The sequence below is a fragment of the Oxyura jamaicensis genome, chromosome 1 (genome assembly GCF_011077185.1).
Source record: "Oxyura jamaicensis isolate SHBP4307 breed ruddy duck chromosome 1, BPBGC_Ojam_1.0, whole genome shotgun sequence".
Lineage (NCBI taxonomy): Eukaryota > Metazoa > Chordata > Aves > Anseriformes > Anatidae > Oxyura > Oxyura jamaicensis.
This window is the reverse complement of record NC_048893.1, coordinates 16,058,943-16,083,066: the sequence shown is the minus strand read 5'-3', so window position 1 is coordinate 16,083,066 and position 24,124 is coordinate 16,058,943. Positions and strand designations below refer to the sequence as shown.

At 36.3% G+C, this 24,124-nt stretch overlaps 1 protein-coding gene across 1 annotated transcript in view; it reads right to left on the bottom strand.

The window, feature by feature from the left end:
- TBC1D22A (TBC1 domain family member 22A) overlaps positions 1 to 24,124 on the bottom strand; it is a 175,064-nt gene that overhangs the window by 137,162 nt on the left and 13,778 nt on the right. Inside the window, exons 5-7 of the mRNA XM_035343577.1 lie at positions 7,756 to 7,826; positions 2,670 to 2,798; positions 1,652 to 1,714 (exon numbers count right to left, since the gene is read on the bottom strand). Coding sequence (XP_035199468.1) covers positions 1,652 to 1,714; positions 2,670 to 2,798; positions 7,756 to 7,826 — 263 coding nt within the window. The remainder of the gene's footprint in view (positions 1 to 1,651; positions 1,715 to 2,669; positions 2,799 to 7,755; positions 7,827 to 24,124) is intronic.

Below are 24,124 nucleotides of genomic sequence, written 5' to 3'. Positions count from 1 at the left end.
GTTTTTACTATCTCTGGTCCATCTCACTTCAAATTTTTGTTAGCTTAACTCCAAATTTTGTAACAGCAACTTTCCTTTTCCTCAGAACCTGATAACATACATAGTTTGCATTGCAAACTGAGATGCCTATGGATTTCAAAGCATTTTTAAAATCCAGCTGTGAAAACTAAGGTATAGCAAAGGGTTATTAATTTTTTTTTTGAGCAGCAAATTATTAAGCAGCAAGGATTACTTAGTAATTGGTATACCAGATTTAATATCCCCAAATGCATCTAATCAGAAATTCAACAAATACACACTGAAATAGTGTTTTCAATTTCCTACCCATTTTCATGAAGTTTCATTTACTGCACTGAATAGAAAAAAATGAGCACTGAATACCTGAAAGGCAGTCTGATTTAAGTTTCTATACAGCACTCATCACTGTGTTCAAATAGCACTCATTAAAAAGGTCACTTTCCCAAAAGGTTTCCTTCTTGATTTCCAAACCAGCAACAGAAACCGGAATAACTTCTAGTACGAACCACTACATCTCAAGAGCTGTCATTACCTATCAATTACTCTCCTTTGAATTTAACTCTCATTCATCATAACAGTAAGAACTATATTCATATACATAAAAGAAGAATTCATTAGCTTAAGTGCAGATTTTGAATTTCTTATGTGTTTTGCCACCTCAGAGGAACTCCAAAACCCCCCAGAGTTTTAATCATGAAAGCTTCTTAGAATTTGCTTTTGTTTCTCTTTAACCAATAAAAGAGGTGTGGATGACTTTATAAAGCATTTTTCAATCTTCTTGTTTCCTTGAAATTACTTCTCCCATACAATGTAAGCACAGAAGGGAAAATTCACAGGCATATACTATTCAATTCAATCAAACTCATTTAAAGACAACACAGAAACTGAAAATACAATTACACACTACGGCACTTTGACTAACCACATTGACTAAACCTACATTAGTCACCAATCTTTATTAAAATAAGGTATTTATAATGTGAAAGTCCAACTAACTTGATTGAACTATATGTGGGAAGACCTCCAATACCTCTCTCCCCCTTTCAAGTGACGCTATTTATTCTTAGTCTTTTAGCTTCTCACTCCAACAATACCTTTCTCTTCCCAACTCCCACCATCCCCTTCCCAATCTACACAACTCCCATAAAAATAAATACTTAAAACTGATTTAAAATGAAGATCTAATAATGAGTTATTTCTACACAGCGTCAAATTCAAAACATTTTTTCCTAAACTGAAGCAGACGATAATTTCTTAAGTGCAATACTCTTATGGTAAGAGCTTCCAGATCCTGAATGATTTTGACAAGTGCAGAGAACCACAGGAACTATATTCTGAATTAATTCAAAAAATATATTAACAATATATATAAAAGGCAAAAAAGAAAAAAAAGACTCAAAAGCACACAACAGAAAAAGAAACCAACAGACTGACAGCAAAAGATTAGCGAGATGTTTTTTCTTTTACTACTCGTGCCTTCATTGTTAGTTACGTACTGCACTTACGCATTTTCATTTTTTGGACTTTATGTTAGTTCTCAAGCCAAAACAGCAATTGTTGTCAAATTACTTAATGTGATACCATTAATAAAATGGCTGACCTAAAAAACACATTATTTAGATATAATTCTTACCTCTGTTACTTTGGGCTGAAGTCTTAAAACTTCCGGACTCATGCGTGGGATATCTATATGAATCTAATTGGACAGAAAAAAGAATCATGTAAAAGAAGACAACAGCACACTTTTTAAATAACAAAAAAGCTTTTTTAAAAACAAATCAAAAAAAAAAATCCTGTGCTTTTACACTGTTAGTTATACGCTATCTCATTATTTTAGGAATAACATGAATTTACTGTAGTTCAAAAATAAAGGGCCAAATCTTTAAGTCATTATTATCTAATCTATTAATCAGACAAACTATCATAGAATATCCTTTAATGCTTTAAGATCCGTACATCAATTTTGATTGCTTGCAAATGGTCTTATAGTCTTATTGGCAATACTCTTTTTGTCAGTGTAACTACATCTAACAACATACATACATATGTAAAGCCATGTCCAACAGACATTGCGTACACTTCTTGCTACTAAAGATCAGGCTTGAAGCAAAAGAAAGATCACCACTTATTCTTTTCTAAGGAAGGCTAATGTAGGATAGCTTACTTTATATTTAGTGACACAAACTAATCATTTAAATACAAAACTTGAAGAACAGTTATCTGCTTATCCAGGGAGGAAAGAAATTTTGACACACCTATCATAATTACACACCACACAGTTTCAACTTCTTAAGCAGAAGTATGGAGCCAATAAGGAACTCCATACCATCCGCTCACTCATTTGAAGGAGGGTCTGAGGAGATGAATGCTTTGAAAACCCCATTGCGCTTAAATGTTGAAGCATGTCCGTGTGGTACAACCATGCAGCATGGCATGACAAAAGCCAACATTAAAAGAAATCCACTATTTTAACTATCAGAACAAAATATTTTATATTTTGAAACAGATTAAATTAATTTTGCTTCTAAAACACCGGAAAGCTGACTATGATTTAGTAGATACATAAAAACAATAGCAAACTTCAAAAATAATCTCTTCAAGTTCTTTAACAGATCTCATGTACGTAGAAGTCACTTCACTAGGTGTTCTACCTGTCTATAGGTATCTTGGTGACTCTCATCATTCCTGGAATCATAGTATTGTTCAACAAAAGCAAAATACTCTTTCCGTTTTCTTTGTAAAGTGCTTTCTCTTCGGTCCACATTTGCAGGAAGATAACCCTGAAAAAATAAAAAAGTAAAATGAAAAGGATATTACTCTTTGCTTCACAAAAAGCACAGTTAGCATTTGATAATATGCAACAGGGAAGCTAATGAACAAATGTAGTACAATGCAGTCCGACTTGAATCTGAATAATACCTTAGCAAATCAGTTTTCTAATCATTCCAACTGAATACAAAAGTGCATTTTTTTAAGAACACATTTCAAGTTTTTCACCTTTAAAAAGCAATTTCTCATCAAGAATTCTAAGTCGTTTGCCTTTCAAAGAGAAAAGGTCAAAACAAATAAATGTAATGCTACATGAGTTCATTAATTTCTGCATTCCCACATGGCCCTTATTGGAGCAATTTTATTCAATTTTTTAAAAAAATGTGTCTCAGTTGCTTTGCGGTAGGAATGATATACATTTACAAATATACTTACGTTTAAGTTAGAGTTAACCTCATAATAAAATGGAGTATTTATTCTAAAGCCTTAAAATATTCTAGGTATTTTATCTCATTCCCTTAGATCACAAAAAAATAATTTCAAGTTTTCATTTTCTCAACAGGTTGTGAAAAGTTTTGGCACAAACAACAGTAACTGGGCTCTTAGATATAAAGACGCGAGGTATACAGTTCTAGTTTTTTCCTAAAATCAATTTATAAATATTATTTTTCAAAAAGTATTGGCATGGTAATGAAGCAATGTCAGATATATCGATTTTGCACTTAATGTATATCTGAGTTGTTCTTCATTGAACTCATCTTCATATCTATCTGAAGATCCCATTCTTCCAAAAAAATCCATTCTTATTTCCTGTTCTGTCCAGTTTGATTCCTATTTCTGAGATCTCAGCCTACCTTTCATTCAAAAGCTGTTTAAAAACAGCAGTCTCAGGTTACCATTCAGCATTTTAAGAAAGGAAATATCGTTAATGTTATTAAATGTTCAGTTATTATATAAACTGAACATATTAGAAACACCATTATTCATGTACCTGGATGCCTAGAAGTTTCCTGAACATTCAAGAATAGTTAATACTTTCTCATATGCAGCTTGATTTCAAACATAATGTTACAAAAAAGAAAGGTAATTCATATTTTACATACGTCAGGCTTGAAAAAAAAATACTTCACAGAAAAATTGTTCTAAACATAAAAGGGATTAAGAGACCTAGCCATCCAAAGAAAAAAGATTCATATATCTTTCTTGACTATTCAAGTCAAATTAAATTATTTCTTGCCAGTATTACAAAAATTATCCTTCCACGTTTTCAGCTGTCATCGTACTAATGGTAATTAGTATAAGAGAGAAAGCAAATTTGTCAGCCATATGTTTGCTTAAAAATAAATAAATAAATCCTCATAATATCACAGAAGTTGATACTAGAAGTGCAGCACAGACTTGCACTTAAACAATGAGTCACAGCCAGTGCAAGTAACTATTAAGATGCTATGCATTCAACTACCAAACCACTTTCTTGTACAGTCCTTAACAAGCAAAAATGGGAGAAATCTAACATTCTAAAACTGTTGATTATACAACAGAACTAAACACCACATTGGGAATAAATACAATGGGTACATTACTCTCCTACAGCAACATCATATTGCAATTCTATGTTGTTTTGCTTAAAACAACAAAAGACAATAAATACTCCATACTAGAACATCAACAGATTTTTGTAAAGATGTCTGCATTAAAATAATTTTAAATGTTGTGCTGTGTATTATAATTTCTTCTTCTTTTAGGAAAACAAGGGATTAAGTGCAAAGAATATTACATTCCAGATAGCTTAACACGTACTTCCTTTGGCAAAAACATTTATTTTAAGATGTACTGTCTTACATCTGATTCTGGGTATTTCTAAATAGCATCAGCTTAACTTTTGCCTCGAGATTCAGTCTGACATTTAATATCCTGTCCCAGTGCTTTGTATTTAGTTAAATATTGAATTCTGCCTCCCATTCATTCTCAATGGTTTAATTTTTTTTTCCTGTAGGATATCTTAGCTCCATTAGAAAATAATTCATTTGTGAGATCAAATGTGATTGTTCCAAGGACACCAATATTTTTCTCAGCAACAGACTTTTTGCCATTATTCAGTTTCAAAGACCGAAGCCATCTTTCAATTGGACGTGTCCCATTTCCCATTCACTTTACAAATTAGGTTTTATTTTTAAAAGTTGGAAAGGATTGCAACATATCACCAGGGCATAAATTGGTAGAGAGTTTAATCTGTTTATTCATTAATTTATCTCCAAGGTAACCATATATTTAGCTTTGGTATTCAAAAGAGAAGTGGACCTGAATAGTTCTGCTTGCTGTTTAGGTACAGAATGCCTGATTTTTTCCTGTATTTTAGAAATAAATCATGTATGTTTACATACTGTTACCAGTAGACATGGCAGCAATAGCCCCTCAGCATTATATTGATTTTCATATACTTTCGCTTTGAAAAACTGTTTTCATAAAATATTTTAACACTGTCACCCTTCCGACGAAACAACACTTTAACTGAACAGTTTTTAAAACCACATTTTATAAATTTCATCTTTAATACTGATATAACAAAAATGACAAATACTTTCTACCTCAGATATTACCAGTCATCATCAGTCCCCCAAATAAATCATTGTTTGGGCTTTTGACATAAAAATTCTGAGCAATTCCAAACCAAACAAAACCAGCCTTAATTAAGCTCTAAGTTATGCTTTGGCTTTTTTTGACTTTTTGGTCTTCCTTTGACTTCTGCAACCAATCTTTAACCAAAGCAGATCTGCTTTTGTGTATTCATTTTCCCAGCAGTTCCCATTGCACCTTTCAACACAGTAGATGACCACATTACCCCTCTTACCTGGGACATAAGTAACATATATTTAAACAACTCATGACACTGAAAAATTAAATAATATTAGAAAAAGCATCCTGGAGCTTAGGACCACAAATATCCAAAGTACTTTTTCTTCCCTGTTGTAGTAAAAATATGAAGCAAGCTACTGCCTTAAAGCATAGAAAAGTAATGATTACCTAATGACTACTTGTTACATTTCTAAAATGCATTAATCAAGGACTACTTAGCAGATAAGACATCATGGCAAGAATTACATAGGAAAAGCTGAGAACAATTCTGGAAGTGTCTTGAAAATAAAATCCACTTAATTCTTAGAGTAAAGCAAAATAAAAGTTTAACAGAGTTACAAGAAGACATCCAGAAATAAGAATTGAACTGGAATGACCCTGAACTGAAGTAGTAAAAACAAAAGTACAAAGAAATTTGTACTTTTCACTTAGAAATTTATCTGCATTGGGAATCTCAGGAATACTAAACTAAATCAACTTATTCGATGAAGTTGAAGGTCACCAGAAGCCTACACTCTCACTTGAAAGAGAGAACGTAACTGTAGTTAACTTTTGCATAATTTAGTTCTCTAAGCCTCTGTCTCAGTGCCCTCGATCAGAATTAAATATATTTTTATGCTTCAGTTTATTGGGTTTTTAAGTCCATTTTGAGTTAGCCATAAATTTTTGACTGAGTATTTCAACACAGGCATCCTAAACTTAAAAAAATAATAAAAAAAAAAATGTCCAATCTTGGACAACTTTGGAAACAAAACTAAAATAAATTGCACACTCCATGCTTAATCTCAGTTACGACAGAATATTTGAATATTTGCCATTAAGAAGCTGTATCCACATTTAGCATAAGCTGCAAATTTAGTGGATCTCATCAGCAAGACAGACTCTTTCAGTCACTGGAAATCAAACTCAATGTGAAGTAAATACTTCACAGTCCCTGCTGAATTACTCTATAAAAAGCAAAGCTATTTAAGTCTACTCTCTGAAAAATTCAACAGTGTTAAACTGTGGTGTGTATAACTCAGAATTTTAAAGAGTTCTTAAATGCAAGAAGATTTGCTGATAAAGTATCTTTAGAGTCTCTGGAGAGTAGACAGCACAAGATTTTTGCTTCTTTTTAATAAAAACATCTTCACAAGATCTTCTCTCAACCATGTACAAAGAACAGCTGAACTGCATAACCACTTGCGATGGAAAGGATTATAGCTGAAAAGATTAATTTGGAAAATACTCCTACCAGGAATACACTGTATTTTTGCAAAAGCACCTTTTTTAAAATGAAGTGCAAACAATGAAATAACAAAACCCACTTCTGCGACACCAAACCCAACAAATTCCAGGTTCCCATAAGCTCCTCTCTGAATCCTGCCCAAAGCACCCCGGTGTCCTGCGCCTCAGTATTTCAGCCAACCTGCTCCCAAGCTGCTGAATGCCCTAACTCCACCTGCCACCAGACAGGGTTCAGAGCACTCAGCTAGCCAAAAACCCACCCTACAAACAAGTGATCAGCTTCTCCATCAGCTTGGCTCCCTGAACTGACTCCCAAGCCTAAGATCAGGAGAGTCAATGCCATAAGGTAACTGATCACAGCAGTTCAGATTACTTCATCTTAAACTGCTTCAGAAAAATAGTCAAACACAAGCTCCCTTCATAGCTTATCCTCTACACAGCATTAATCCTTTGTGTGAGCAGTCTCTAGTAGTTATTTTAACGTGAAGGCAGAAGGAAGCCTTTTGTAGGACACTGATAGGCTTTGTTTCCTCGCTGTGTGCCTATTTTCAAGAAAACTGTAGGAATTCACTTGTCTTTGAATTCACCATTGTTCCATTAAAATTGGTTGAAAGAGGCAACTTAACACATAAGCCTTGCTTTCAGAGAAAGCCAGTCTGAAAATAAAGACACACAGCTGACATGATTTACTAGTGCTTCTCATCCCCTCCTTTCAGTTTGACAAATTCCTCTTAAAATTGAGCAAAGAACAGAACGTTTATTACAATTCAGCAACAAGACAAAAAGTTTTCAAGTATCACTGATGGATTACAAGTCAAGCAAAATTATTTGCAATTCTTGCAGAAAGCTATTACTTTTAAACACAAAGAGGAAAATAAAACTTACTGAAAGGAGCTTCCATGCAATAGGACGAACTCGTTTGGGAATTCCAGACCAACTCAATTTCCGTAATTCTTCTATTAGAAGAGAAGTATTTTATGAGAACTAAGAAAATTATTATCAATATACACAGATATATTCAAATTATCACAAAGTTGTTTACATTAATTATCATGTCTTCCTATAAAGTCCAATGAAATCACAACATATGGCAATTTTAAGGAGTTAATAAGACACTGGATAATTACTTTCCATAGGGTTATCTATGATAACCGGCACTACATGATTAGGTACCTTTCTGGATTATTTCCCAGAATTTCTTTAATATACATGCCTTATATTAATATGCAAGAGGCATTCAGCTTTACTGCATCATGTGCTTATATAGATCTCAATTAAAAATGGGATTTGCAGTTACATAAGCAGAATGATACTTTATTTTTGAATGTTGGAATTTATTTCAATGTTATATTTTCATTCTTTATGTTGTACTCCTCTCTGCCGAAAGCTGCTCATCAGAGAGTATACCCAACTAAACCAATCTGTGAGATTTCACACTTTTGTGTGTGTGTGTGAAATCTGTTTATCGTGGGGAAAAAGCTATAGAAAAATCTTTGAAAATGTAAAGACAAAAAGATGCCTGACATTTTCTCTAAGAAACAGTATTTTTATGAGGTATCAACTTGAGACAGTAGTTCTTCCTCTTCTGAGTAGAAAATAAAGGTAAAAACTGTACAAGTTCAAATTATCAAGCTGCCGAAAGCTACAGAACAACAAAGGTCTGCGTTTTGCTTTATATATGTTTTTTTTCAGTTAATTCTATATGCTTGAATTAACTTAAGTATGTGAATATGAGATGTTTTCCAAATTCTACACTCCATGTAAGCCTTTAAAAATATCCTGTCTACCTACCTACTGAAAAAAAAAAGGCACAGAACGAAGTAATTACAACAAGAATTTGTTGAGTGAAGTCTGTAGTTCTGTTGGAAATAAACTGATTTGTATATTTCCTATAGAAGAAAAAAATACAAGGTGGTCAAGGTGACACCTTGACCAAGAACATGTATATAAATCAAGGTTATTTACTACTGCAAATTATATTCAGAGGTATATTGCTGCATAAATATACGCAAACAGCAGAATAGCTAATTATTTAGGAATATCATATTGAGCATCAAGATAAATTCATTCCAGTTTCACAATGCTATGCTATTGCACAAAGTTATTACTTCAACAAACAACATGTAAATTAAACCATTAAAGACATAAAAGATACAGCTTAATGCAGTTATTCTTGATGTCAAAGTACCTCTCTCCAGCTTGGACTAGTTTCTACTGGTAACTTACAAAGACCATACAGCCAACAGGACTTCTAAACATGAAGTCTAGACAACAAATTTTGCAGGATGTTTTTTTTGTTTGGTTGTTTTTTTTCCCCCTTACATGAGCTTCATTATTTTTAGTTATCTTCCAACATAGTAGTCCTGCTATATAATTCCTCACAAGAAAATTTTACCTTGAAGGGTTTTTGTGTTTGTTTGTTTGTTTTTGTTTTTTTAAAAAGAAGAAGCTAAGAACCTAAGCATCAAGTTAATTCTAAGGTAACTTTGCAACATGAGCAATTTCGCTGTCGTGTCACTCTGTTTACCCAATGATTTTGCAAAAAATCAAATTTGAATGCATTTATAAACATGATTATTCTTTGGTTATGTTTTCTTTTTAAAAGATTTGTCCCAACCTAGGAATGAATTTTATCTCAAGAAGCAAGTAGACATCATATGAAATGTTGTAGCAGTTTTCTCATTCCATAATACAAAACCTATTCGTTTTTAACTATCAGCTTGAGAGTTACTGAATAAAACTATTGTTTCTATTACTTCTCTCTCTGCATTGCAAAAAAAAAAAAAAGCAAAAATATAGTAAAAATATAGTTCTTTTTGCCTTACTTGGCAACTTGCTGTAGAAATGTACTATTCTTCCATGGCTTATTAAGATACATATGAAGGGTACACACTATATCAAAATCAGGAAAAGCAGAGTATATCAGTCAAAGCAAAACATAAGCAGAATCATCATATGCCTTCAGAAAAATTTATAAGCACACAGTTCTTCTGAACATAAATATGCATGGGTGAAACAATCCCAGAAGCATGCTTATACACAGAACTCCAAGGAATCTGGTGATATCCAAATAAACTCCTCCCTTGTTCTTCATTTAAAGGATTTTATTGGCACTGGAAGAATACGGGATGAGCAAAAGAGCAGTAACACTAAATAAAAATATGATACTACCAGAGTTTAGTGTGAAAAAAAGTGTTAAAGCAACAATGAAAGCAGAATTTGTACAGGCTATAAACACTGATTAAAAGACAGGGTGAAGTGTAAATTGAACTCTGTATCACAGGTTAGCACAGCAGCTGTATCAGGAGCATGCTGTCACTGAAAACACAAGAGATTCAAAGGGAAAGACATGTCATAAGCAAATGAATTTCTGATATTAAATAAGTGACTCATGAATTTCAATGATATTAAATTTCCTGTTAGTAATTAGAAGCACTCAGGATTGTCCATTCAAGATAAAAAATTAGGTCTTGGCAGGGATTTGTTAATCACAAAGGCAGACACTGGCTGATGATGCACTGAGGACAGAAATCAGAAAGAGTTCTTAAGTCAAAGAACTATTGAACTATGTCACTAAAATTGGAAAAAAGCCACAGATGGATTCTGAAGAAAATGCAAGAATACACAAGACAGAAAAGAAAAAAAAAAAAAAAGAAGCAGCATGCAAACAGCTCTGCCATGACCCACAGCAAGGCTGTGATACAGAACACAGCTGGACAGGAACAAGCTTCATTAAGTATAGTTGCAAGGCAAAGCAGATGGACTACTGGAAGAAAACACAAGAAATTTGATTTTTTTTTTTTTTTAACATCAGGAAAATATGTTAAAAAACAGCCTGCCACTTTAAAGGAGAATAAAAGTCTGAGTACACTGCCGTTTGGAGGTGGCTTTTGGGGGTTTGAGGATTGGTTCTTTGTTGGCATTCGCTTTGACGGATACATTTTTAGGGAGAGATGTTGGGGAGGGAAATGTTGGGAAGCAAAACAAAGGACAAAAATACCTGAACAGAGAAATTATTATTCTGCAGTGGTATTAAGTGTTCATCTTCAGATGAGCTTGATCTTTGGCCATAAAAAGAAGCCTATTCAAGAAGCCCAAGTTATAGCAAAGTCTCTGCATTCCAGAGAACAGAAGCAGCCAGCTTCATAACAGATGTCTGAGATGGATAAGGTTGCAGTTCAAAGAAAAACTGTTAATTCCTATGCTACAGTTTTAGGTCGTATCAATTTCAGTAATTCTGCCTAAGCAAGCAGAAGACAGAACCATTAATCTGATTTACATGCAATTCTAATTGTCTAGCCTACAAAAGTAGATAAGATACACTTATAATACTGCAAGCTCTCAACGACTGTCCAAAGCAGGAATTACGACTCGATCTAATAATATGGACAGCAAATGACCAGAGGTGCCATAAATCAGAAAGCTCAATACCCATCTTGTTAGGGAGTGGTGAGAAACGCCTGGAACTGCTACTAACATGGTGACACTGATTCTTCATCCACCCTTCCAGGTGTGCCCCTGCCAGCTCAGGGACACCCCCAAAGTGCTCCTGATGACCAAAGCAGCTCTGACTCACCTGGCACAGTCTTAACAGGTTCGGATTTATTGTCAGACACCAGCTGCAATGATGAAGCAGAGGATGCCCAACAGGTACCTCCAGAGAGTACCTGGTCATACAAGTGCATGTCCTACCTTTTTCCTGTTACTTGCTCATCTTCATCATCCTTCTATTTGTCTTTCTCCACCCCAGTCTTCTCCTGAATTAACAAACTACTCCAATTATTTCATCCCCTAGTGGTTCTATTTTTGCTACTCCAGACCCAGGTTTGGTATTTCTGTGATGGCTGCCCAGGCACTGCTGGTTTTCTAACATTGTACTTTCCAAAGTGACCCCAGTGCTCCCCTCCAGGTAATGGCACTGTTGGGACATTTCTCACATAATTCCCCTTTTGCTACTTAACCCCAGGCATCCCACATGGTGCTAACCGCGACTTCTGTCATTCTCTCGTGCTGTGGTTGTTACGTTCAGTTTCTCACATCACATCCCGCAGTCCTCCATGCCCCAGTGAATTAGCTCAATCTCAGACCAGGGCACAGTCGGCAGCTTGGTACTGCAGGCAAATATCCAACACATCTGAACCAAGTTTCTATTCTGCACACGATTCCAAGTAAATCCCTGAGCTACCAAGCACTAAATCATAAGTAACGGTATCACTGGTTATTTCCTTCTAGAAGCCAAAAAGGCAGGAATCAATCAGAACAAGTAGAGGCAAGGTAGGCATATAAGAATATCAGAGATATGGTATTTTCTACAGTTCATGAATTAAAAGAGAAAATCTGCCTTTAGCTAAATACATCACTAACAAATTGCACATGCATTTCTTCTCCAACCCAAAGCATGGTAATAAGCTCTGCTTTTTGTTTAATAACAACGAAGGCCCCAAGTCTTCAAAAGCAAGTGGTCTCCAGCTGTGCATCATACTGCTCCACTAGTCCTCGTGCAGTATTTATGAGCGCGTATGTTTCGCCTGTTCTAATCTATTTGCATTATTGGTAGGTTGGCTGAAAGGAAACACATCTTACACATTAGTTTATGGCTTTTTCGTACAATCATTTTGCTAAAGCTTCAAGTTTTGGCTACTGTTACACAAACACCATTTACAAACTGCGTTATAAGTATAGCATCTGAGGTAAAGAGAAAATAAGTTGCAACTCAGAAACTGCTTTTATTATTTTTGCACATCAGTTTTTCATTTTCACTCTGTATTGCATTAAACTCTCTCTAATCTTTCACATTGCTGTTTTTCCCCCTCAACTCAATCCAAGTAGGAACCTATGCACAAACACATCTACCAACCTCTCAAAACAATCCAAGAGAAGTAGTAAAAAAAAAAAAAAAAAAAAAGATAACAGAAAAAACATGAGTATAAAATAACATAAGATGCAAATCTACTGTCAGAATCAGGTAACATGGAGCATATGATAAAATCAGTGGGAAATATACTGCTAGGTAACTAATTGCAGACCAAAGACTGGAACCATGCAAATGAATTGGAATATAATTTACTCAAGTAAAACTCTCTATTCTGTGACGCAGCTGAGCTTTCCTTCTATGTTCAGGACCAAGCCAGGATCATTTTAACAAAAAGATTTTAAATTATAGCACCATTTCTAATGAAACACCTGCTTCTAGGAAAAAAAAATAACTTCGTAGGACTCACTGAACTAAGGGGTCATTCCTTAAAAACTAAAAAACAAAAGAACAATGTTTTATTTTGGCACGTTTAAGAGAAATTAGCTTTCATTTCTGACACTACTCTGCAATGAACATAGATTTTTCTTTCATAAGAGAAAGCTTAAATTGTCACAACATTTCAAACAATAACATGCATATCTTGTGCTACTGAGTTCAAAGAACTTGCTTTGTTCTGGAAGTGGGAGTAAAAACATACACCGAAGGCTAAGCACCTCTGTTTTGCAACGTAGCAGTTGGCTGAAACTGGCCCTTAGACTGCCTGTCCACAGGATTTTGGGGGGAAAAACTCCCCACATCCCTTCCATGCTGAGGGTAAATAGAATAACTGTTTATGTTTCTCTGCCAAAGCCTGATCCTCTCTGGGCTCTCTTTTTACACCTGGATTGTCTGCTGGGCCTCCAGAATCTTTGACAATGCTCCTCCTCCAAATATATTTGAGAAAAGCATTGACCGTTTGCTTTTAAACATTTTGCAGGTTGTTTCTCTCAAACTTTTTTTAGCAGTGTTTCCATGCACTGGTAGGATTCATATTCTGTTCTACTCTCCTTGGCTGAGAACTTCACCTTTTCGGAGGCTGTCTTCTTGCACTTAATAACCTCTTCTACTCTGTTGTCATGCCATAAAGGATCCTTCTGAACTTTCTGGTTTTACTTCCATAAGTGGTATGGTAATTGCTTTCAGTACAGAACCTGTTAGACAGATGACTGCACAACTGAGAGCTAAGTCAGGTCCACCAAATACCATTACGCCCTGGTACGATTATTCTGCTTTTGCACAAACATTGCCAGCTGTCCTGTATCACTGTCCTCCAACACTGCAGAATCTCAGACTATTTCACCACTGTACAAAATTCTGGTTGTAACTTTTCAGTACATTGAGCTCAACAAGCATTTTGGCACCAAGAGATAGCGCACATTACAACTGAAAGAGGTTATGCAAGAATTCTTATCAGGTGGAGCAGCGAGCTTTCATGGTTATCACCCAAAAAGCATACAGTCTGACCCTTGTGCATCACAGTTGTTAAAGCATCGATTCACATCGTGCTTTACTCTGATGGTTCAACACCATCAAATCAGGAGCAAAACAAGAATAACCCTGCCCTTCCCAACAAGGGTCACAAAAGCAGAAAAGCTGCTCGTAGAACATTCAGTCGTATCACTATTGCAGAATACAATAAAAATGCTTCTGAGGACAAGAGACGTAGAATAAAGTGAAGCATATACACAGCACGCCTTTACAGATGCAAGACAAAAATTGTCAGTGAAGCTAGGCTTTAATAATACTGTTAAAATACATTAAATATGTGCACATTTAACTGTTAAGATGCACTTTATCCTTACAAGTTACCCATCAGATCACTTTGTAATTTCAAATGATGACATGTAATTGAAATACGTGCGTTCAGTCTCAGCTGGGCTTGAGACATGAGTTTCCATTAAAAATGAGCTGGAGGGGAGAGGGGTGAAATCATTCCTACATTCTTACGTCAAAATTAAAATTTAAGTTCTAGTCTGTAACTCACCACAGTATCACAATTTTGGGATCCAATTTGCATTAGCTTTTCCTTTAAACACCTAGTTCTTCTCTTTTCTTCCCCTGTCTCTTACTGAAGATTCAACTTTCTCACCAAGAAATGCTAAATACATTCATATTCTACAGCACCTTGTAACAGAAAATCCAAGTAAGGCTGAATTTTCCCCATTTAATACATGATAAAAAAACTTTTTTAAATAAAAAGGTTCTATACTGGGCCAATATGTAACACACAGCATGTTCAAGGCAGCAAATAGTTAGAAATTAATTTGTCAAGAACACAAAAGCTCCGCAAAAACATATGAATGCCTGACAGAAGTCAGAAGTTTAACTCAAGGAAATAAATCCAAAAAGATCTTATGCAAAGAAAAATCTATTTGATTACACATATAAAAAGAACACGTTTCCAAGAAACAGAAGCAAATAAGAAACTTGACAAAACATTGTTAGAAAACAGGTATGATATGCTGTTGTTATAAACGGCCTTGACGCAATAAAAATCAGGATGTCAGCTCCCATGACGTCCAATACTGAATCCCTCCTGGCATCCAAGAAAGTAAAATTCACCTGTGCATGCCCAAGTGTCTAGCCTTGAAAGCTGCCACAGCTCCTGACAGCCAAACAGGATCCTTATCTGGGACCCATCTTACAGCTTCAAAAAGACTGGGGAGCTGCAAGTTGCTCACCTTACCAAGAGCACACATCTGGAAGCAGAGAGATACAGAAAGGATGGAAAAGTGAAGCACTACTTTGCCAGCCTGTCAGCTTTCTCTACGGGGAAGCTGTTATCCCTTCAACCTGTCCACCAAAAGTTTTCACTTCCTTCCTTTCCTGAAAAATGTGTGCCTCCCCCCACTCCTCCAACACGTCTGACTTCATTCCAACAGATTCACAATTAGGATGAATGCCCACTAACGTAAGAGACACCCAAAATAACAAGGAGGAATGCCAACCAACGTAAAGACAAGCCAAAAATAACATGTTAGGAAGAAACAGGCAAATTGAAAAAGACAAAGTCAGATGACACAGCTGGAGCCTACCAAAATACTCTACCTGTTTAATTATTAGAGTTAGCCCTTAACATTTTAGCTTTTTTTTTTTTTCATTTTATTATCACTAGAACAATAAACTCATAGTTCCCATACAACTCATGTTAGTACCAGGACTTAACTTTAGCAAGTAATTCTACCTAGAGTTAGCTTTTAATATTCATTTACAACTTTACATCTTGACTTTTTTACAGCCCTTCACATAACCAATCTGACTCCACTACATCAAGAAATTATCCTATGATTTAGACAAACAATTCTGCTTAGAAACAAATGCCATCAGGCCTTGGTTTCCTCAGTAATAGCACATTACTAAAATACCTCAAAAAATTATCTTAAGGTTCTGCAGTATGTGACACATTCCAAAGCTATAATTAGAAATCCAATTATGTTTACACCAGTACCGGAGAGTGAATATTTAGATAGTATTTTAAAAGAATAAAAAGCAATTATACGGCTAAAGGCTTAAATGGCACCCAAAGAAAGGGAAATTATATACAGTACTTAGAATAAAATTAATATGTCTACAGCTTAATGTTAACACACAATGCACAAGCTTCATCTGATCAAACAAATTCCAAAACCAACACTACAACTTTGGCCTTTCTTTAACCACTAACATAATAAATGCTCTAGTCTTACTCCAAGTCATCTTTAATAAGCAAGATGAATATAATTTAAAAGAACCATCAAAAATGGATGTTGTTAAGACAACATCAAAGACGGAACATGCAACCAATGGTCAAAATGAAGAGCCTAGGTACAAGGTATATTTCAGTTCTGAAACATTTTTACTCATCCATTTTTGCTAATAATGAAGGTAATGGATGAATACAAATAGCATTTTTATGTAATTATTTCTTTCAGGAGAACATTCCTACAGTACTTATCCAAATGCAACTATAATTAGGGGAAAAAAGGAATATTTGTTAACTACAGGTTTCCTTTAAATTGATCACTATAACTTCTACACAGTAATAGGAACAGGTACCATTTTATGAAAAAGCTTAATACTGCTTTTTCTTACGAACAAATACTCATGTGAAGCTTTATATCCCATTTTCTTTCGTAACAGTGTCTTGGCCAAGAAGGAATCACTTCAAATTAGTTCTGAAGAGAGGACTTCCAGGTTTTTTTTTGTTTGTTTGTTTTTTGTTTGATTGTTTGTTGTTTTTTTTAATTCATGGCATTTTCATACCCATGATATAATTAAGACAGACAAGAACGAACAAACTTAGGAGCAAACAAAGAACAAATATAAAGCTACAACATTGCTTCTGTGTAGGGTACAATAACCTCTGTCCACTCAGGAAGTTTATTAATTTTTATTGCCTGGAACGCAGAAATACAGAAACAGATGTGAAGGTGTATCTCTCGATCTTGGGAATTTATGTCTTGTAAAAAGACTGTATTTACTGTGTATGTCTACCTTATAGTTTGTAAGCCTTTAAATCAAGGCATTAGAAGAAATCTATCCTTAACCAACACATAAAGAGTACCAAGGAATGTACTTGCATTTATATTTGAAACTTGTCATCTATTTAATATCTAATTAAGCATTTTTTTTTTTTTTGGTTGAAATGTTAAATTATCCCTTGTGAAAGCATAATTTCAATTTATTGTCATTTCACTAACTCCTGTCCCTTACAGATTTCCCATGGAATTTGCTGTCCCACATATGAGCTGAAAACGTGCTCCCTGGCACAGGGTTTCTTCAATAATTTTAATGCCACCTACAAATCAGGCTCACATTTTCAATCAAGATAGTACTGCAAAATATCCTTGCTTCAACAGAATTAATGTTTTCTCAAAATTGCAGAACGAGGAGGTACTGTGTTACAAATTATTTGGAAAGTGAGCAGTTGTAAAAAAAAAAAAAAAAATACCACAGACATGATCATTTGCTAAAAGTGCAAGCACAGAAATAAATTCAACCTATTGTTTCAGAGCTGGTATTAGCCAGATCTAAGAGAAGTACCTGTAAAACTCTGCCTAAAAAGTTTGATGAGAAGCTCAACGTGGACCACCAATGTACAATTGCAGCCCAGAAAGCTAACCTTATCCTGGGCTGCATCAAAAGAAACATACAACAAGGGGGAATGGCTTTAAACTAAAGGTGGGTAGAATTAGATAAGATATAAGGAGGAAATTATTTACTATGAGGATGCATTGGGTTTACGTGGCAAGGTTTTGTTATCAGGGCATCTGTGAGCATGCCCCAGCAGCTGTTCTATGTCAGATCAGAGCCAGCTCCACACGACTCCAAAGGGACTTGCTGCTGGACAGAGCTGAGACAGTGACAGACACTGGTTGGGCCTCTGGGAAGGCATGTTGACATGTTTAATAAATAAAAAATAAAAAACGCTGTGCAACAGCAGCTGCAGCTGGGAGAGAGAGGAGTGAGAACCAGCCCTGCAGCCCCCAAGGTCAGTGCAGGAGAGCAGGAGGTGCTCCAGGCACGCAGCACAAGTTCCCCTGCGGCCCTTGGAGAGGCCCCTGGTGGAGCAGGCTGTCCCCCTGCAGCCCATGGGTCCCACATGGAGCAGATCTCCACGCTGCAGCCCCTGGAGGAGCCCCCGGTGGAGCAGGTGGATGTGGCCTGGAGGAGGCTGCAGCCCATGGAGAGCCCCCGCAGGAGCAGGCCCCGGGCCGGAGCTGCAGCCCGTGGAGAGGAGCCCACGCAGGAGCAGGGGGTCTGGGGGGAGCTGCCGCCCGTGGGGGACCCGTGCTGGAGCAGTTTGCTCCCAGGGGATGGACCCCGTGGTACAGAGCCACGTGGGAGCAGTTCTTGAAGAGCTGCTGCCTGTGGGCAGCCCCCACGGGCTCAGTTCAGGAAGGATGGCATCCCGTGGGAGGGACCCCACGGGGAGCAGGGGCAGAGAGTGACTGTAAAGGAGCGGTGGAGATGAAGCATCAAGGACTGACCACAGCCCCCAGTCCCCATTCCCCTGTGCCGCTGGGGGGGAGCAGGTGGAAGAGAGGGTGGATGGGGGAAGGTGTTTTAATTTGCTTTTAGTCTCTCACTGCTCCAGTCTGCTAGTGATAGGCAGTAAATGATATTAATCTTCCTTATGCTGATCCTGTTTGATCCATGACAGTAAATGCTGAGTGATCTCTCTGACCTTATGTCAACTCTTGAGCCCTTTCCATCGCATTTTCTCCCGCTTTGAGGAGAGGGAGTGAGAGAAAGGTTGTGGTGGAGTTCAGCTGCCCAGGTGAGTAAAACCACCACAGAGGGTGGTGAGGCACTGGCCCAGGCTGCCCAGAGAAGCTGTGGCTGCCCCATCCCTGGAGGTGTCCAAGGCCAGACTGGATGGGGCTTTGGGCAACCTGGTCTGGTGGGAGGTGTCCCTGCCCATGGCAGGGGGTGGCACTGGGTGGTCTTTAAAGTCCCTTCCAACCCAAACCACAATCCTATGAAAAAAACTGTCTCAGATTGAAAGGCTACTTTCTGAATCAACACTATGAAGCCCAGTTACTACTATCATTGAGTTCCCTTATCATTTTATATAATTCTGTGACCAATCAAAATATTTATAAATCACCACATATTTTACACCAAAAAAATCTCCATTTGCTATCACTAGCCAATTGTCACTTCTGCGTAGGAGACAGCATTTACTTTGCTGAAACACTCTTGGGTTTGGATGCCTTATTTCTAAGAGATAATAAGATTGTACATAAATGCCTCAAATTGACATAATTTGTTTAATTTGGGAAAAAACATGGTTTTAGCTGGTTTACTACAATACATTCAAGCACATACTTACTCTCTCAAGAGGAAAATGTTTAGAGCAATTATTCTAAAGGAAATCTTAGGACACTGTGCTGATGTAAAGATTCTTCATATTCCATAAATATTTCATAGGGCATTATACAAAGAAAACACACCATTAATTTACCAGCTTTATAACCCCAAGAGCTATTACCAGAGTTATTACCCACTACAGCTAACACACACATGGGGGAACAGCAAAGTCTACAAGCATTTCTCGTGGAACTACAAGCTCATCATTCTATCAGTTACAAACAAATAAATAAATAAATCATGGGATATTAAGGGAGTTCACAATTTCTCTGTATGCATTATTCATTTTTGATACAGCTGTTATTTCATTGCGATTACTGTAAACGGCTACATGAAGTGATGGCCTGCATGAACAATTCCACGATAGATATGATAAACTAGATTTACATGTTTTGTGCTCCTATAACATAAATTCCTTGGATAATTTAACTATACAAAGCTAGAAAATTCTTTCCAGAGCACAGATTCATGGATCTGCAGCTCCCCCAACCGCACGTTATAATACAGGCAGAACATATAGAAAATAGCTTTAATAAAGGGCTTGTTATTACTATGGCAACCACAGCAACTGGTTTCCAAAATGAATAATAGCTCTGTTAGGCGCTTCATTAATTTTTTTTTTCAGGCATACACTGCCCTTAATCTTCTCAATGGAACAAAGAGTTATTCTGAATGCATGCAGAAAACAGAAAATAAAGTCCAAGCAAATGTTGTAAATACACAGTAAGACCCTTTCCAGGACCTTTGCTGGATGTGAGCAAGAAAGTACAATTTGCCAGGTATTTTGTGAAGAGAACTGGAAAAGCAGAAGTAGATGAGGTTGGTGTTAGAAGGCAAGAGAAAGCAAGTGAACAGTAGATTAGGAAAACAAAGGCAAAAGGAAGGCTACTAAACGCAGTAAGAATCACTACAGGGAAAGCCAACAGCGTAAATACTGAGCCACAAAAATCATAGTTATCCACCAGAGCAAGCATTAGAGAGCTTCTCCCACTAAAAATAAATAAATACATAAATAAATAAATATATAAAGAGAAGAACATGAAAACAGTAAGGTCAACCTGCAAGGTATATTTATCTCCAATATAAGTATATCAGAGAAACAAAGACTTCCTTTCTATCACTTCCCTCAGTATCTTTGGCTAAAGGGGAAAGCTGCTGATAAACTCTGATGTAGAGAAAGGAGGACCCTGACCAGACAACGAATCTCACACGGAATTACACCTAATGGGCTAGAGTTACACTAGGGATCACTTCCTCTGTACAAACTCAAAGCTGAACTTGTGAAAATCAAATGAATACACAGGCAATCTAGCAAAAATTAATTAAAGTGAATGAATTGACTTAGTCATCCAAAACAATTTACAGATTGCATTTCAGCTATTGAGCTCCATGCCACTTTGAGGCATCTGACATTTTAGTGTTTCCAGCCTTTGAGAACAACTAATGTCTGATGATCAGTTCACAGGCTAGTAGGATTGCACCACATTCCTCCCAAATGTTTCATGGATTAGGAAAGACAGGAAACAAGACTGAATCGCAGTTTGTGGCCAAACACTGAGGGAGCTGGAGAAGTAAATTTAGCTCACACTTCACAAAAAATTGCTGGTATGGCTGAGAAACCCTTTTACTCTCGTCTTAAATGCCAGCATTAACCAAGCACAAACATCCAGCTGTGAAAGAACCTTGTCTATACCTACACTGAACATAAGAGTTCCAACAGAATCACTGAAGTAAAGGCTCATAATTAAAGCAGTAAGAGCTACATTTTTTAAAAAAAAACATTCCAGATCAGGCTTAAAGCCTTTCCCTAATTTCCCACCTCTATTAAAACAAATTCCTGTAAAATGCTAACTGTAATCCACGCAAGTTTCTCCTCAGTTGGCAGTGAGCATTCATTGTATCACAAGAGTTTTCCATTAGTGTTAAAACAAGTGTGAGGTCGTTTCTAACCAATAATCGCTATCGGGAAGGCAGCACAGCAGGATACACAGAGAAATATGTTCTACTGTGATTACTTTCCCAGGCAATAACAGCTTAACACATATTTTTAGATATATATCTATATCTCAAACTTTGTAAGTGTGCTTTGATAGAAAACAGTTTTCATATTTAATCTTTCCTCCATGTACTTCTAAAACAAGCAAATACAGTAGTTCTCCCTTTAATTTACACCAGCCTCTGTTCCAGCTTAAGCTGGTAAACATAACCGTCATAATAAGCACTAGGTTTTCATACTGATAAAACACAGCAGCAAGAAAAAGTAAATAATAATACTAATGCAAGACTTTTGATTGCAGGAACATGTAATTATTTTTAAAGGATTTTAAGTTACATCTTGCAGTGACAATTCTGTCTTTCTTCTAGGCATTCTGCGCAATCTGAGCTATTAAGTTTTAATTTCAAAGGGTGCTTCTTCACGTTTGAAGCCTTCACGTTTTTTCTTGTAAAACAGTTTCCAGTTACACTCTATAAAAAAAATAGATTTCAATCTGTCTGCATGTGTGAAGAATGGTATCCTCTAAAGGAAACATAGTTAACACACTTTACTCATGTTTCAGAAAGTATTCACCAGATCTAGGTATCTTAGGAGAACTTCATACTCTGACTTAGGTTCTGTGTTTTCTTTACAGAAAATCAAAAGAAAACAAATTTACAGGGACAAAGCATCAACCCATTTTCTGGAGATGACAGCTAATTCCTACAATAAGGCAAAATATTTGCAGAAAGATTAATATGTGAATGCCTCAGTGGATGCACAAATTCAAGTTGCTGCTAATGAACTAAGTAGCTATGAATTTTCTGTTTGATTAACAGTGGAAGAGACAGTGGCCATAAAAAAAATGAATTATACTGCCTGGAGCCTCCATAAACTGACTTGGAAGCAGGATATGCCACGTGTTACAACACATCAGTTCTTAATACTGATGATCAAAAATTTCAGAGACTATAGGAAGTTCAAACTACTCAATAGCCTCATTGGAGACAATTTCCTCCCCTGCTGCACTGCTTGCACAATGGCACAGGAAACAACTGAGGCTGTTCCCTCAGAGCATCTATGGCTATCACAGGGAATACTGAACTTCTTCCCTGAGTCTCCTTTAATAATGATAACGCATATTTCACGTAACACGTGCATATGTTCAGCTTTCATGACACTACCAGGTAAGAAAAGGAGATAGCATACCTAAAAAAAAAAAAAAAAATTCATCACAGAGTAGCTTTCTTTCTCCCAACTCAACCAGAGTGAAAAAAATCCTTCTGAATGATATTGTCTACAATATGTTCAGGCTTAAAGATGATTTTGGAACAGCTGATCAGAAATCAATAAAAGAGGGGGTATATGGTCTGCTAAAACTTTATCTGACACACAAAAAAAAACTCTTAATTAACTGAACTTTGCAATTTGTTGTGGAATATTGTGCAATTCCCATGATTTCTTGATGATCAAATACAGGAAACCACCAATAAGTTTTGTGTGCACACCAGGAATTTGGATAATTTTTGGCTTATATTTTTTCTGACTGTAATTCCATAGCATCAGTTGAAGATTTGGTCCACACTGTAATGCTCTATATTACAATACTTTTGGAAATAGAGTTAGTACAGAACTCCTTATCTTGCTGAGAAGAGGATGAGAATAACATGGGAATTCTAAAGATTATGCTAAGCAAGCATTTATTTTTGAGTGGTGTTCAGATCAAAGATTTCAATCTAGATGATTTTAATCTCCATGGGATTCAGCACACAGGAGAACTAATTCTATTCTTTATACCATATTGCTGTAATTAATAAAATACAAATAAGAGCTTCTCAAATTACAGGTATTTACTGAAAGAAGTCCACCAACCAGGAACTAGTGCTCTTCGGTATTGTCTACAATGTCCCATATTCATTAATCAAGTCATACCAAATACCATAGCTTGCAAAAGAAGGGGTGGAGAAGCAAGGATTTAGGATATTGCCTCCTTTTCCAGAACTGAGAAAAGGTGAAGATTATTCTGTTTGTTAATGGGATCTGAAGCTGTTCAATCTTAGTCTTTTCTACCCACCCTCCCCACCACAATATCTTAACTCAATGATGGGTGCTGTTCAGAACAGGAGTCTCTGTTTCATGTCTGTTTTTTCTGCCCAAAGAAGGTGTTGATTCCAACTTCATTTTTTGGCCATTCACTTCCAGAAACTATTTCTTGGTTGAATAATTTCCACCAGGTAAGTATAATCAAAACACAGATGTTTAATACAACCCAAAAAAGAACACCAGAACTGTATAACAACAACATGCAATTCAGTACAATTTGTCTCGGGATTATATAAATAAGTTGCTTTAACCTATATAACACCAGACAACCGGTATCTCATACTGTATGTTCATCAAGCAATGACAACTATGAAACCTAAAACTAGAGAGTCTGCACTAGATTACAATCAGATTGGATACTGAAAAATGTATTTTTGCTTTTCTATTACCATGTTTTCTGATGTTTAGTTGAGCAAAAGATTAATTTAAACAATCCTTGGTCTTACTGTGAGAGCAAAAGAATTAATAACTTTAAAGCCTTCCACTACAACGAAGAACTAGTTAAATGTCAGGGCACCTAAAATTTTACA